The 14,525-nt window shown below is 40.9% G+C and overlaps 1 protein-coding gene across 1 annotated transcript in view; it reads left to right on the top strand.

The window, feature by feature from the left end:
- KIAA0319 (KIAA0319 ortholog) overlaps positions 1 to 14,155 on the top strand; it is a 49,008-nt gene extending 34,853 nt beyond the window's left edge. The window contains exons 15-19 of the mRNA XM_008580586.1: positions 2,676 to 2,818; positions 4,284 to 4,406; positions 5,823 to 5,913; positions 7,713 to 7,804; positions 11,205 to 14,155. Coding sequence (XP_008578808.1) covers positions 2,676 to 2,818; positions 4,284 to 4,406; positions 5,823 to 5,913; positions 7,713 to 7,804; positions 11,205 to 11,383 — 628 coding nt within the window. The 3' untranslated portion in view covers positions 11,384 to 14,155. The remainder of the gene's footprint in view (positions 1 to 2,675; positions 2,819 to 4,283; positions 4,407 to 5,822; positions 5,914 to 7,712; positions 7,805 to 11,204) is intronic.
- Positions 14,156 to 14,525: the final 370 nt, after the last annotated feature.

Below are 14,525 nucleotides of genomic sequence, written 5' to 3' on the forward strand. Positions count from 1 at the left end.
ATTTTGCTTTATTCTATGGCAGAAAGGTTTTGCTCTAGAATATGGATTGCCCCACCTAAGGATCGGGGGCCTGGCATTTTGTACCCCTGCTGTTCAGGTCAATTAGTCATCAGCTGCAGGCTGCCGGTAAGCAGGAAAGTGAGAAATCTCCCAGGCAAGGAGGTTCTCTTCCATCCAAGGCTATCTCTTCAGAGAAGGGGACAGCTGAGAGCCATTAACAGTCAACATGAGCTGGGAAATGGATACATGAGTCCATACAGGGAACCCAGGCAGGGCACCAAGAATACCTGCTACACACAAATTGTGGTTCCTAGAGGTGGGAGTAGAAGGCTCATTTCTTTCTAAACTCTAAACTTTTGGTTGTTCTTATGGAAAATAAGAGAACACTTTATAATGGCATCTTCAGTTTGTTAATAGGACTCTGGCCAATGTTCTTAGACTTGTTCGAGAAACAACCTGCTTCCCCCTCAATTCCACAAACACTCTACGCAAGGATCAGCTTCGCTGGTGAATTCTGCAAAATGTTTAAAGAATTAATACAATCCTTCACAAACTTTTCCAAAAAATAGAAGAGGAGGGAACATTCCCAACTGATTCTGTGAAGCCAGTTTTACCTTGACAGCAAAACCAAACAAAGACATCACAAGAAAAGAAAACTACAGACCAATATCCCTTGTGAATAAGGAGGCAAAATACCACAACAAAATACTACCACATTGAATTCAGCAACAGATTAAAATACACCACAACCAAGGGGGATTTATCCCAGGAATGGAAGTGTGGTTCAACATATGAAAATCAATAAATGTAATAAACCACATGATTAGAATAAATAACCAAACTACATGATCATCGCAATAGGCACAGAAAAAGCATTCGATAAAGTCCAATACCCTTTAAACACTTGTGTGGGCTGAATTGTGTTCACAAAAAGATATGTTCTAGTCCTAACCTTTGGTACCTGTGAATGTGACCTTATTTGGAAATAGGATCATTGCAGATGGATTTAGTTAAGATGAACTCATATAGTATGGGGTGGGCTCTTAATCCAATATGACTGGTGTCCTTATAAAAGGACAAGAGACACAGAGAGAGACCCAGAGGGAGAACACCATGTGATGAAAGAGACAGAGACTGGAGTGATGCATCTACAGCCAAGGAATGCCACGGATTGCTAGCAACGCCAGAAGCTAAGAGAAAGGCATGGATCAGATTCTCCCACAGAGTCTTCAGACAGAGCATGACTCTACTAACACTTTGATTTTGGATTTCTAGCCTCCAGAACGATGAAGGAGAGATTCTTTTGTTTTAAGCCACCAGTTTATGGTACTTTTTTACAGTAGCCCTAGAAAACTAATACAGATTTGGTCAATAAGCATATGGCAATAAGCTCATTTATTACAGAAATAAAAAGAATTATAAGGAAATACTATGAATCATTGCACCTCAGCAAATTAGGTCACCGAGATAAAGTGGACAAATTCCTAGAAAGTCATAAGCTAAAAAAAGTGCACATGAGAAGAAATTAAAAAATCTGAGTAGACCTATAACTGGGGAAACTAATACAGATTTGGCCAATAAGCATATGACAAGATGCTCATTATCATTAGCCATTATGGAAATGCAAATCAAAACTATATTAAGAAACCACTTCAAACCCACTAGGGTGGCTCTAATCCAAAAGACAGACCATAGCAAGTGTTAGCGAGTATGGAGATAAATTGGGACACATACATTGCTGGTGGGAATGTAAAACAGTACAGCCACTGTGGAAAGCAGTTTGGCAGTTCCTCAAAATGCTAAACATAGAGTTACCATATGACCCATTAATTCCACTCCTAGGTGGATACCCATGAGACAGAATACCCATGAGAAAAGAAAAACTTATGTCCACACGAAAACTTGTATATGATTGTTCATAGCACATATGCATAATAGCCCCAAAGTGGAATCAATCCAAATTTCCATCATCTGATGAATGGATAAAAAATGTGATATATTCATACACTGGAATATTATTTGGCAATAAAAAATGAAATACTGATACATGCTACAATATGGATGAACTTTGAAAACATGCAAATGAAAGAAGACAGACACAGGTCACATATTGTTGATTACGTTTACATGAAATGCCCAGAATAGTCAAATTCATAGAAACAAAAAGTGGAGTAGAAGTTGCCAGGGACTGTGGGGAGGGAGCAATAGGTTATGGCTGCTAATGGGTATGAGTTGTCTTTTTTGGGGGTGATGAAAATGTTCTGAAATTAGATAGTTGTGCAACTTTGTAAGTATACTAAATACCATTGAATTTTACACTTTAGAAGTATGAATTTTATGGTATGTAAATTATATTTCAACAAAAAAGGTAAAAAGAAAGACATGTCTGAATGTTATTTTGTGTATAGCTGCATTTGTTTGCACACATGTACACATTGCTTCTTTTATCTGAAGGTCTGTCTATCATCAGTGGTACCATGAGACTGTAGAACCTTTTTTTGTCAATAGAAACAGGTCAATTCCTTGGCCCACAGATATGCCCCTGTGTCCTCGCCAAGCCACAGAGCTGTAGCAGTCTACCTTCCTGACTTCACAGGTCAAATAGTTAAGGTAGACATGTCATGGCAGTCCCCATCTGACTGTGTGGCTGTCCTCTCTCATTGTCTCCTCTGCAGCACCGTGATTGTGTTTTATGTACAGAGTGGGCCACCTTTCAAGGTTCTCAAAGCTGCCGAAGTGGCCCGAAATCTGCACATGCGGCTCTCAAAGGAGAAGGCTGACTTCTTGCTCTTCAAGGTCTTGAGGATTGACACAGCAGGTATGTCCCCTACATGAATATTCAGAGAGAATCAGACTTGCCAATCATGAGTAAGTTTTACAAGCACAGAAAGAGGAGTGACAGATGAACATTTTCACTTTAGCATCCAGGGACTTGTTTTGTATTTGTTTCTCCAGAAGCTTTCCCACAACTCGCTTTTGCTGGCTACCCTTTGTCTTGGAAGGAAACTGGAGAGCAAAAATAGTCATGGGTCAAGTTATGAGACTATATTCACAGATAATGATCATTGTCAGAAATTTCATATTTAAACTGTTAGAACAATGTTAAAGAGATGTAAGTGTTATTGGCCAGAAAAGCCATGTTTATATAACTCACTTACCTTGGACATCAAGCCTTAGGTTGTGATGTAGCCTCTTGAAAATTTAAGGTAGTTTATAAGTGCCTTCCAGCAGTTCCTCTTTCCTTAGCTCCCTGCTTGCCACACCTTCCATGCCACTAAACAGATTCATAGTCCTACGATCTCTTTCCTCATCTCATGAATAACATGAATCTCTTACTATATTGAAGTGGTCGTTTCATTAGATGCCAGGGAACACGAGAGTTACAGGAACATGATAATGTTTGGGCATTAAAATTTAATTTGTTTTGGATATATGTCTACTTACAATTGACTTTCTCAGTTATAATATGGAGTAACTTAATTTTTTTAAATACTTTTTCCCCAGCTTTATTGAGATCTAATTGACAAATGAAATTGTATATATTTAAGGTATACAATGCGATTAATTTTTTAGTAATTCCTTTTTTTTTAGCTACCAAAGTGATATTTATTTATTGTAGAAAAATTGTAATATCCAGAAAGGCACAAAGAAGAAAATAATCCTCTAGATTCTAGAGTCTAGAATTCCCACCATCTATAGATAATTTTGTTAATATTCTGTTGTATTTTTTCCAGTTCCTCCATCTCTAGAAACACTTAATACAATCGGGATGATTTGGTATATATTTTTAATCTGCTTTCTAACCTCAAATTGTGTTATTTTCTCAAATCCTTTAAAATTTATCTTCAGTAAGATGTTTATGGCAGCATGGTATTCCATCCGGGATATGTTCCATAATTATGCAACCAGTTCTCTGTTTATGGACTTTAGGGTTGATTTTAAATAATGCTACAGTATATAGATAAATCTTTGTGCATATCTCCAATTATTTTCACTCAAGCATTCTCAGAATTTATCTTCTAGGGCTGCAGAGTGCTATATTTTTGCTACATTTTTAAGGCTTTTGCTACATGGGGTGGATTGGCTTTTTTCTGTCATTTGCTTCCTGATGAGATTGTCAGTGATGAAAGACTGTCCCCAGAACCTCTGTTCATACCATAAGAGGCTCTCAATTCAATAAGATGCATCTATTTGGGGCCTGTGCTATCGAAGATACAAAAGAAGATGAAGCTGGAATTCTGCTTTTGTCAGAGGTAACCTCAGCCTTGCACACTTCTTTGCAGGTTGCCTTCTGAAGTGTTCTGGCCATGGTCACTGTGACCCCATCACAAAGCGCTGTGTTTGTTCTCAGTTGTGGATGGAGAACCTTATACAGCGCTATATCTGGGATGGAGAGAGCAACTGTGGTGAGTTCTTGGTAGAGGTGGCTTCAGGCAAAGAGCTTTAAGGCAAATCATTCTCAAATAGCATAAATATCTGCCTAGCTTTGTAGCTGTAAACAACGCTTTCATCACCTGAAGCCAAGTGAACCAGCTCACTTGGTAGCGAGTTAAGATCTTCCCTACAATTCACCTTTGGGGCTGTGTTTAGGCTTTTATGTAAAACTTCCCAATGAGGAAATTCACTTTCACGGAGCAGATTTGGCTAAGCATCTAAGGAAGAGTTGCTTTGGGCCATGAACTGCATTTCCAGACTGTACCTGCCTGGACTTAGGCTCAGTGTAACTTTCTGGCGAAGTGGCCCCTGGTGCGTGGATCTGCTGAAATCAGATAGAGAATTTGGCCCATTCTTCCAGGCTGTCTGCCCAAGAAGACAAAATTTGGAGCCACAGCCTCAGCAGACCAAACTGGTACCCTTAGGTCTCTTCTAGGGAGAAAACTATGTTTTTGTTTTTTTTTTGTGTGTGTGTGTGTGTGACCGGTAAGGGGATCATAACCCTTGGCTTGGTGTCGCCCGCACCGGGCTCAGCCAGTGAGCGCACCGGCCATCCCTATATAGGATCCGAACCTGCGGCCACGGCGCTCTGAGCGCCGCACTCTCCCAAGTGAGCCATGGATTCGGCCCAGAAAACTATGTTTTTATGTCAATCTACTTTTAAGAGTAAATATGTTGTCTTGGGGATCCAGACGGACATCACTGGCAGGAAAAATTAACAGCTGATTGCCACATTATGTTCCCACTTAATACTACATAAAATTTTGAAAACTTCCAGCTCTTGGATCATTATTCCAAGGACATTATAGAACATTTAATAGAGGTAAACTTTGTGTCTTTGCTCACTTGCCTTTGTTCCTGAATTGCTGTTGCAAAGCTTTTTACATTGGATTTCTGCAAGGATGTGTGTGGAAGGAATGAAAATCAGGTAGTTTCTGAGTAGCTCTCTGGCTTTGAAAAGTGTCTTCATGCCATAGGCAGCCATACAGATACTTTATTTGCTTTATTAAAACCAAGCAGAACTTTTTGGGGTAGGGTTGTGATTTTTGGGATTCTGGAATTAATATTTTAATGTGCCATCCATGCATGTATAAGAGGCATTACTACTTAATTATTTTTAGTTATTTCCGATTCTTTCATTCTCAAGTCAGCATGAAATATGTGCTCCATGAGGTCCTTGAACCAAATGGACAAAAAAAGGCAGTTTTAGGTTGCTCTTATTTATCTGTATTTTACCTTGCTACGCTCTGCTACCAGCCCGACAAAGTGTTATCAACAGCACAGATGGCTTTTGCTTGTAAGGACTCAGAAATACAATGAATAATCACGATTAAATTGTTTTGCAGATGGTATACAACTATGTCCACTCTGGTTTTCTTGTTTTCCAGAGTGGAGTATATTCTATGTGACAGTGTTGGCTTTTACCCTCATAGTGCTAATGGGAGGTTTAACTTGGCTTTGCATCTGCTGCTGCAAGAGGTACTGGTGTGCTTACTTATGATTATTTATGTGAAATAAAGACACCTCATTAAATGTGATATGACAGTTTACTGTTTGCTAGGGTGTGTTAAACTGCTAAACTGTCAATCACTTTTTTATGAAGACAAACTAGACCTTAAAAGTACTTTATAATGCATGTTCTACCACAAGGCACATGTGCCTAGATAAATGGAATAATCCTAGAGGTAGCTTTTTCTCATTGCAGCTCTCATATTTTCCAGGAGGTTCAATGACTCTATATTAAATCTAATGTTATTCTCTATCAGTCTCATATTATGTTCACTGGAGCGGTACCTAGGAAGTAGCTAGAGGAAGAAGTTCTAGAAGTATACTGGTGCAAATTATAGATTTTAATTATTTTAATTATATGAATCAATAATCTAACCTATGTGAATCCTTTCTAATAAATTTAAAACTTTAAGTGAGGCAATCACACCACCAAGGAGAACTTTTGCCTTAGGTTTTTCCTTCTTCCTTTTTCCATGGAGCTGACCTCTGAGAAGCCCCTGAGCTGCCTCATTGTCCGAATGGGGACAATGTTCCAGAGCCCTGTGCTCAACCCTCTGTGAGGAGACCTGTGGGGAAAGTGTTTACTCAGGTCCGAAGAAGAGAGCGTCAGGTCTGCTTTTCTATACGAAACACTATAAATGCTCTCCAAAGATGTGATTAAAAATAACAGGTTTACCATAATTAATAGTTACTTCTCAGAAAGCACGTATAAATTATTTCAGTTTTATTTGTGACTACCTTCCCAAAGGTAAGAATGGTGAAGGACAGCCAGACACAGGCACCTAGAGGCCTAAATCCCATTAGGTTTTCCCAGAACTATATGGGATGGTTTGTGGCTTTAAACATCCTGCAGCTCTGTGACATATGTAGTTAGTAGATGATGACTGTGAACATTTATTAAGTATTTGCCATCGTGATTAATGTCTAGGTGCTTTATCTGTGTTGTCTTATTTAGTCTCCCGATCAACCATGTGAGAAAGGGACTACTGTTACTCCCATTTTACTGGTGAGGACGTGGAGGCATAGAAGTCTCCAATAATTTTCTTAAAGTCACTAGTTACTAAGTGCTTAACCAAGGGTTAGAAGCTGATGCTCTTAATCACCATACTACCAGAAAATTGCCTTTGTGCTGCAAAATTACTGTTCTTTTGTTCTGTACGTACCTTAACATGATATTGATGTGTATTTTCTACTAATCCTCTGTAGCATAAGATGAGGCACGTAGGACCAGCCCAGTTTTCCTGTGCTGTGAAAAAATGAAAGACCAGGTTGTTGCTAATTGATTCTGGGAATTTATTATAATTTCTGCTGGGTTTTTTTTCTGTCTATTTTTTTTTCCTGGTTGCTAGTGTGTGACATTTCTTCATTCCTGCATCTTTGGACATTCCAGGGTAGTATAGGTTCAGGGGAAAACTTCCTCATTCAGGTTTTTCTGAGCAAGGAGTTGCTCATGGAGAAGAGCTCCCCAGGCCGACACTCAGGTGTTGAGGACTGCTCTGGCACCTCAGCCTGAGGCTTAGCCAAGACCTGTAGTTGGATGGGTGATGGTGGTGTGGCCATGCGCACCCCTAAATGTTTCTTCAAGATTCGTAATGTGTGTAAGCCCCAGTGAACTCTGAAGTGGCCTTGCGTTTGTATTATTAATAAAGATGCCAACTATTACACAGTAGAGGTCAAACACTTCCCCTAGTGCCTTCCATGGGCTTTAAATCCTGGGTCCCAGTTCCCTTTCTGAGAATCTGAGTCAAGCTTTTCATCGTTCCTTTCAGACGAAAAAGAACTAAAATAAGGAAAAAAACAAAGTACACCATCCTGGATAACATGGATGAACAGGAAAGAATGGAACTAAGGCCCAAGTATGGTAAGACCGCCTCCACGATGATCTCCTGGTACCTTTAAACGATGTAAGCAGGCATTTGCCTGAGAGGTAACTTGGGTGAAAGAAAGAGCAGTGGGCTGGACTCAGCGCTTTAAGCGGGAGGGAAGAGTGAGGTCGGGATTCTATGACAAAAAGTGACCCTCGTAGGTCCTGAGGATGTGCTAACTGCAGGGGCAGTCATTGTACGAGGGTGGAAAGATCGTATTATCTTTTTTGTGTGTGTGTGTGTGGCTGGTCTGTAAGGGGATCTGAACCCTTGACCTTGGAGTTATCAACACCATACTCTAACCAACTGAGCTAACTGGCCAGCTCCATATTATCTCTTAATTCTGTTTTTCCATGAACTTTTTGAAGTACTCTTGTATTATATAAATATAACAAAATTTCAGCAAAGTACTGAGTCATTAATGGATGAAGGATACAGAATGCCTGTTATCAGCTGAGCACCTGCCAAATGACCACGGACAGACTGCTTTGCAAACAGACGCATCCCCAGTGCCTGGCTTTTCCTCCTCGTGCCTGGAGGGTGGGGGGGCGTGCAATGCGGCTCCACCCCGCTCATCTCTGAGTGCGGTTCCCTTTAGGTCTGCTTAACCAGAAACGCAGCAAAAGGCCATTTGGACTTTAAAATCTAACAGTTTCCAGCAGCGGCATTAGCCCATTAGCCTTGTGTATAGACGGACGCAAAGGCTTCTACAGAAAATTGACTTTCTTCCCAAGTGTATTGATCCCTATGCTTAGAACCACCTCTTCCCCACCTCAGTTGACTTTTTGATTCTCCTTTATTAACTGTTGCACACTTAATGAACCTTCTTGGCCCTAGAGGCTGCTTAGCACCAATTCTACGGGTTTTACATAATTCTGGGTTTACAGCTAAATTAATTCTTACAGAGGGACATAATCACTTTCAAAGTTATGAGAGGCAAATGCTCTCCATGGTGAGTGTTGAGTGCCTGCCCTATGCACAGACACCGGCTCAGACCCTGTAGACAGGGAGGAACCTGCCTCTGCAGGAGCTCACGCCTGAGGGAGAAGAAATACACTGGAGTGCAAGAGTCCTGCAGAAGCGTGCTGTATTAGCCCATTTCTGTTGCTTGTAGCAAAATACTGAGAACTGGGTGATTTATAAGAAAACAAAATTTATTGCTTACAGTTTCTGAGGCTGAGAAGTCCAAAGTCCAGGGAACACAGCTGGTGAGGGTCTTGGTGGTGGTGACAGCGGCAGCAGGGTATCCCATTGTGGAAAATGGTGGTGCAGAGAGAGCAGAGCAGAGAAATAGCTCCTCATCAACTCTCCTTTATAAAGCCCTCAGAACCACACTCCTGACCTCCATTATTAATCCATTCACCATGGCATGGTCCTACAGTCTAATCACCATAATAGGATATCCCACCCTCAACAGTTACGGTGGGGATTAAGCCTCAATGAGTTTGGGGGGTGGGGAACATCAAGTCCACAGCACATGCCCTGCAGGAACCCAGGGCAGAATGGCCGACTGCGAATGGAGAGTGTAGTAAGGGGCTTTGGCAGGAAAAGCTTCACCAGAAGTGTAAATCATAGCCTACATTTATTGATGCTCTACATGGCATTACATCATTGAATTAGAGATGTTACAAAGTGACTTTATACCTAAGAGGTCAAAGTGCGTTAGGTTGTATTGTCTCACCCACCTTCCTCCTTGAAACACACTCATCCTCTGACATTCCCGTTTCTATTCATGGAAGCCCCATTCTGCTTATTACCCATGGTCGAAACCTCAGTCATTGGTCCTCCACCTTCCTCCACTGCAGCCACCCCATCTTGCCTGGTCCCTGGCCCTCCTTCCTCATCATTATCAACACCCTAGTTCAGATGCTTATAATCTCACTTCTGAACTAATAGTGATAATAATAATAATAGTTAATTAATATGTACTAGGTACTTTTGAAGCACTTTTCTTAATTCTAATCATTCCAACAGTTCTATGGAGTATTTACTATGATTTATCCCCATTTTACAGAAGAGGAAACAGAGGCAAAGGAAAGTTTAGCATATTGCTCAAGTAGCAGAGCTGGTGAGCGCCAAAGGTGGGCTGGAGCAGGCCATGTGCTTCAGAGCCTGGGTCTCTCTCTCTGCGCTGCGCTGCTTCTGTCTTGGTCTGTTTGGGCTGCTCTAACAAAATACCTTAGACTGGGTGGCTTATAAACAACAAACATTTATTGCTCACAGTCTGGAGGCTGGAAAATCCAAGATCAAGGTGCTGGCAGACTTGGTGTCTGGTGAGAGCCAGTTCCTCATAGCTAGTGACTTCTCACTGCGTCCTCGCATGGTGGAAGGGGCAAGGCCCCTCTCAGGTGCCTCTTTTATAAGGGCATTAACCCCATTTGATCACCTTCCAAAGGCCCCACCTCTTAGTACCATCACTTTGGGGGTTGGGTTTGAACACATGATTTTTGGGGGGAACACAGACATTCAGACCATAACATCTCTGTGTCTGCGGTCACCTCTCCAGTGGCCTCTCTTTCTTCCTTCCATCCTGCACACTGTGGTTTTATTAATGTCTTAAACAACATTTTTATTGTGTCATCCCTCTGCTTACAGGATACAATCCAAATTTCATGGTTAACCTTGTATTCATGTGTTTTCCTGTGAGGTCCCAGCCTCTCTCACTAGCCTTTTATTCATTATTTCCTACATGAATCATTCACTTCAAACAGACCATTTTTCTCTAAATGCTTTTGGATCTCTGGGCAAACTCCATGCCCTTCCCCACCTGCTGTCCAAATCCTCCTCTTTCTTCAAATCCCATCCTATGTGAAACATCACTGCTGCAGTCCCAGCCACAGTGTGTGCTTATCGCCTCTTGATTCATGTAAGATTTTTTTTTTTTTTTTATATTTCTTGCCTCTTATGAGCCATCTTCTATGTTTTAAACCTCTGGCTGGACACTAGAAATTCTTTCAGAGCAGGGCTCATATCCTATACCTGTTCTGTCTCTTATTTTGACCTCCAGAAATAAAATATTCTACCAAAAGTATTTGATTGAGCCAGATGGTAAAATCACAAAGCTTTCATTTATTGGGTGCTATGTGCTGAATGGTGGTGCAGGAGCTTTACATGCACAATTTCACTTAATCCTCACCATAAACCCAGATGGTAAGGCTTTGTTATCTTCTAATGTAATAGAGGAGGAGACTGAAAGTCCAGAGAGGTTAGGTCCCTTGCCCAGAGACACATGGCTGGTGAGTGTCAAAGCCAAACTGCCTGCTGTGTGTGAGTGACTTCTTTGAAGGTACGGAGAGCACAACTCCGTGCTCCTCACGTGACCTGCAACCAGGGTGACAGACAGCTGAGAGTGGAAAATGTGTTTCTCCTAAGATGCTTCTGTCTTCTTCTCCCTAGGTATTAAGCACCGAAGCACAGAGCACAACTCCAGCCTGATGGTGTCTGAGTCTGAGTTTGACAGTGACCAGGACACAATCTTCAGCCGAGAAAGGATGGAAAGAGGGAATCCAAAAGTTTCCATGAATGGCTCCCTCAGAAATGGAGCTTCTTTCAGTTATTGCTCAAAGAACAGATAATGGAGCAGTTGTAAAATGGGAGGCCCCCAAAGGAGTCTGCATCAGGACCAGTCAGTGGGAGTTAAAACACAAAACCGACTCTTGTTAGAATAGCACATGGACATCCTTTTGCAGTGGGCTGGATGTGTGTTCGCACATATTAAAAGACCTGTTTTCTTGGGGCTTTCAAGATGTAAAACAAAACAAAAATATTGCTCTTTTAATTGGGTTCTTAATAGGAGTAAAGGCTGGGTCAAACTCTAAGGAACATACTTAAAAGAGTTTTGTGTTTTTGTAGCTGGCACAATATTATATTGGCCATGTTAAAATAAAGATTAACACCTGTTTCTATCTGTAGCACATTAGGGAAGATGAGTTAAACAAGGATTTAAAGAGGGCTGATTTCTCCCAGTAGCTGTGATTGTTGAGGACAACTTTATAAACACTGTTTTTCTTTTAGGAAAAGATTCAGTTGGCTGTGAGTATTGAAGTAGTTTATCCTAGCAGTATGGGTCATCTTCTGTGCAGTGAATTTTCTGTGCTGACAGCAATGCTCATGCACAGCAAAGTCCTCCTGTTTTTACTCCTTTGCTATGTTTTCTCTAGAAAGCAGCTCTTGGAAGTTCAAGAGCTAAAGAAGAATTGTATTCTAAGGACAGAAGACACTAGGGAGGCAGGAGGGGTTTAATGACTTGTAGATTGAAAGCCGAAGGTAGCATTTTAGTATTCTTTATCTTTTCTTTTTCTAAGAAAAACAAACTACACTGAGGCCTCTCTTAGCCCCAGTTTCCATTAAACACAATAAAAGTGATTATTAATTCATTAAACATTTCTTGAGTATGCAGGCCATGCATTTGGACAGCCATAGAAAGGGATAACGACCCAGCAACTGTGTATATATTCTGAAACTCTGAAATACAGTCAGTCTTAAGTAGGATGGTATGGTCATGATACTCTGGTCCCCTACAGGTACTTTGTATAATAATAAGTGGACATAGACATATACACTTCACATGTTTAAAAAGATATTTATTAAAGTTTTTGTATGAAATTAATCTTATTTTAAAGATATGGAGGGAAAAAAATCAAACCATTCCCACCCACAAAGCAGCATCCCAGAGCAATTAGCTGGAGTTAACTGTAGCCTGCCATGGTGATTGGCTCGTGGTGGTTTCTTCTCCACTCATGGTCCTGACACTGGGGGCCTTGCGTTTTTTGGTGGGAAGAGTAGAAGTTTAGAAGCAGTGCTGTGGCTTCGAGTATGACCACACCTGTACAATATCCTGTTGCACAAGGCTTTTGTAACACGTGGGGAAACTAGGATCGCTTTACTGATTGAGAAGAGAAGCAAGGCCTCTAAACCATCAGAAAATGTGTCCAGTGGGTCCCTGGAAAAATTTAAGCTTTTAGGTGCTTTTGCCATCTCCAGGAATATTCATCCTCATGGGACCATCTTGTCTTTAATAATTGTACTTTACTGGGGAATGTCAGAACTAAAAAGTATAGGCATGTAATTTTATTTTTTAATTTCTTTGCTTATGTGTATACTTTCTGTACAGCTAGCCACTTCAATATTATCTATAGCATTAGAAGGAAAAGGCGATGCTTTTTATACCAGTATTTAGCTTCATAAACTTAAAATAGCCTCTACCCAGTTATTTTTGCGCACAACTGGAAATTTCTGGTGTAGAGGATGCAGCCCAAATGTGAAGTCAGAGAGCTTGATGAAGAAGGGAGTGGATATTTATTGCTTGTACATAGCATATGCGTTTTACATACTCAATTGATCCTTATAATCAACCCTGTGAAGGAGATATTATTATATTATTATTCTTAAGTTGCAGATAATCCTGTGAAGGTCCAGAGAGGTTAAGTAACTGGCCTGAGTTCACAGCCAGGAAGTGGTGGATCTGGAAATTGAATGGAAATTTTTTAAACTGCAAAATCCTGCTTTTCACTTGTACCCAAAGAACTCTTATGACAACTGTCGGAGGGCAAATTCTGGTGGACCTTCTGGATCACCTGAAAGTTCTGTTCCTAGGACTAAGGGAATTCCTTTTGAGTGTCCAGAGAGCAAAAGACAAAGGGAGAGATTGCCTGTCCAGTCTCTCCTTTTGGATTGCATCCTGGGCGACCCCTTCCTCTAGGTTTGCAATGTGCGGCTTCTGCCCCTCCTCCTTCTCTGTCCCTGGCCACCTCAGCCTGGCCTCTCTGGTCCTTGCACCACAGAGGGATCTTGAATCTGTGGGGAACCAAAACTGAACATCAGACTAGTGATCAGAAAGCAGGTCCTCTCTTGTTATCCCACTCCTCATCAGAGGACCAGAGTGAGGTGGAAGGACCAGCCAGCATTCTTGGTCTTGTGCTGCTCATCACTAAGGGTCTTTGGGAGATAAAGCTCTCCAAGAGCTTTGGACAGACAGACAGAAACAGGCCCTAGAATATGGGAGAGGGCACTTGTAGGGTGCACGTGCTAATAAGCAACTGTACTCTTAGTTGTTGGTTTAGATTCAATGAAGAATTCAAACCCATAGCATTAAGAGGCTAAGCATGTTTATGACTAAAGAACCTTCTGAAAAACATGCAGCAAGGTAAGAATACTGACCACTCAGCATGCCGATGATGCCACCCTTGTGGGCAGGAAGGAGGGGACTACCATTCTTTTTGTGTGTGCCCAAGCTGTTATGGACTCTAAGTGTTGGTTTTATTTTTTTTTAATGTATTATTTTCCCCCATGTGTTGACAAGGTATCATTTCTAGTGTAACACTATTAAATTATTGTACTAATCTAAATTAAGGTGTCTGTATTTTATGTACTGCTTAGTTATTTTTAGGGGGGAAATATGTTTTCTTTACGTTTACATGATTTCCTTTGAGTATGGGCCAGAAAACTGTTACCTGCAGCCTGTTTTTGCACATCCCATGAGCCAAAAAATAGATTTTATGTTTTCAAATGTTTGGGAAAAAAGATCAAAAACATATTTTGTAACATATGAACTATATGAAATTCAAATATGTGTCCATGAATAAAGTTTTATTGGAACACATCTACATTCATTCATTTACATATTTTCTATGGCTCCTCTATGTTACAACAAAGTTGAGTAGTTTCTACAGGGGCTGTCTAAAAACCTAATATATTTACTACCCGGCCCTTTGCAGA

This window comes from Galeopterus variegatus, unplaced genomic scaffold (genome assembly GCF_000696425.1).
Source record: "Galeopterus variegatus unplaced genomic scaffold, G_variegatus-3.0.2 Scaffold2131, whole genome shotgun sequence".
Taxonomy (NCBI): Eukaryota; Metazoa; Chordata; class Mammalia; order Dermoptera; family Cynocephalidae; genus Galeopterus; species Galeopterus variegatus.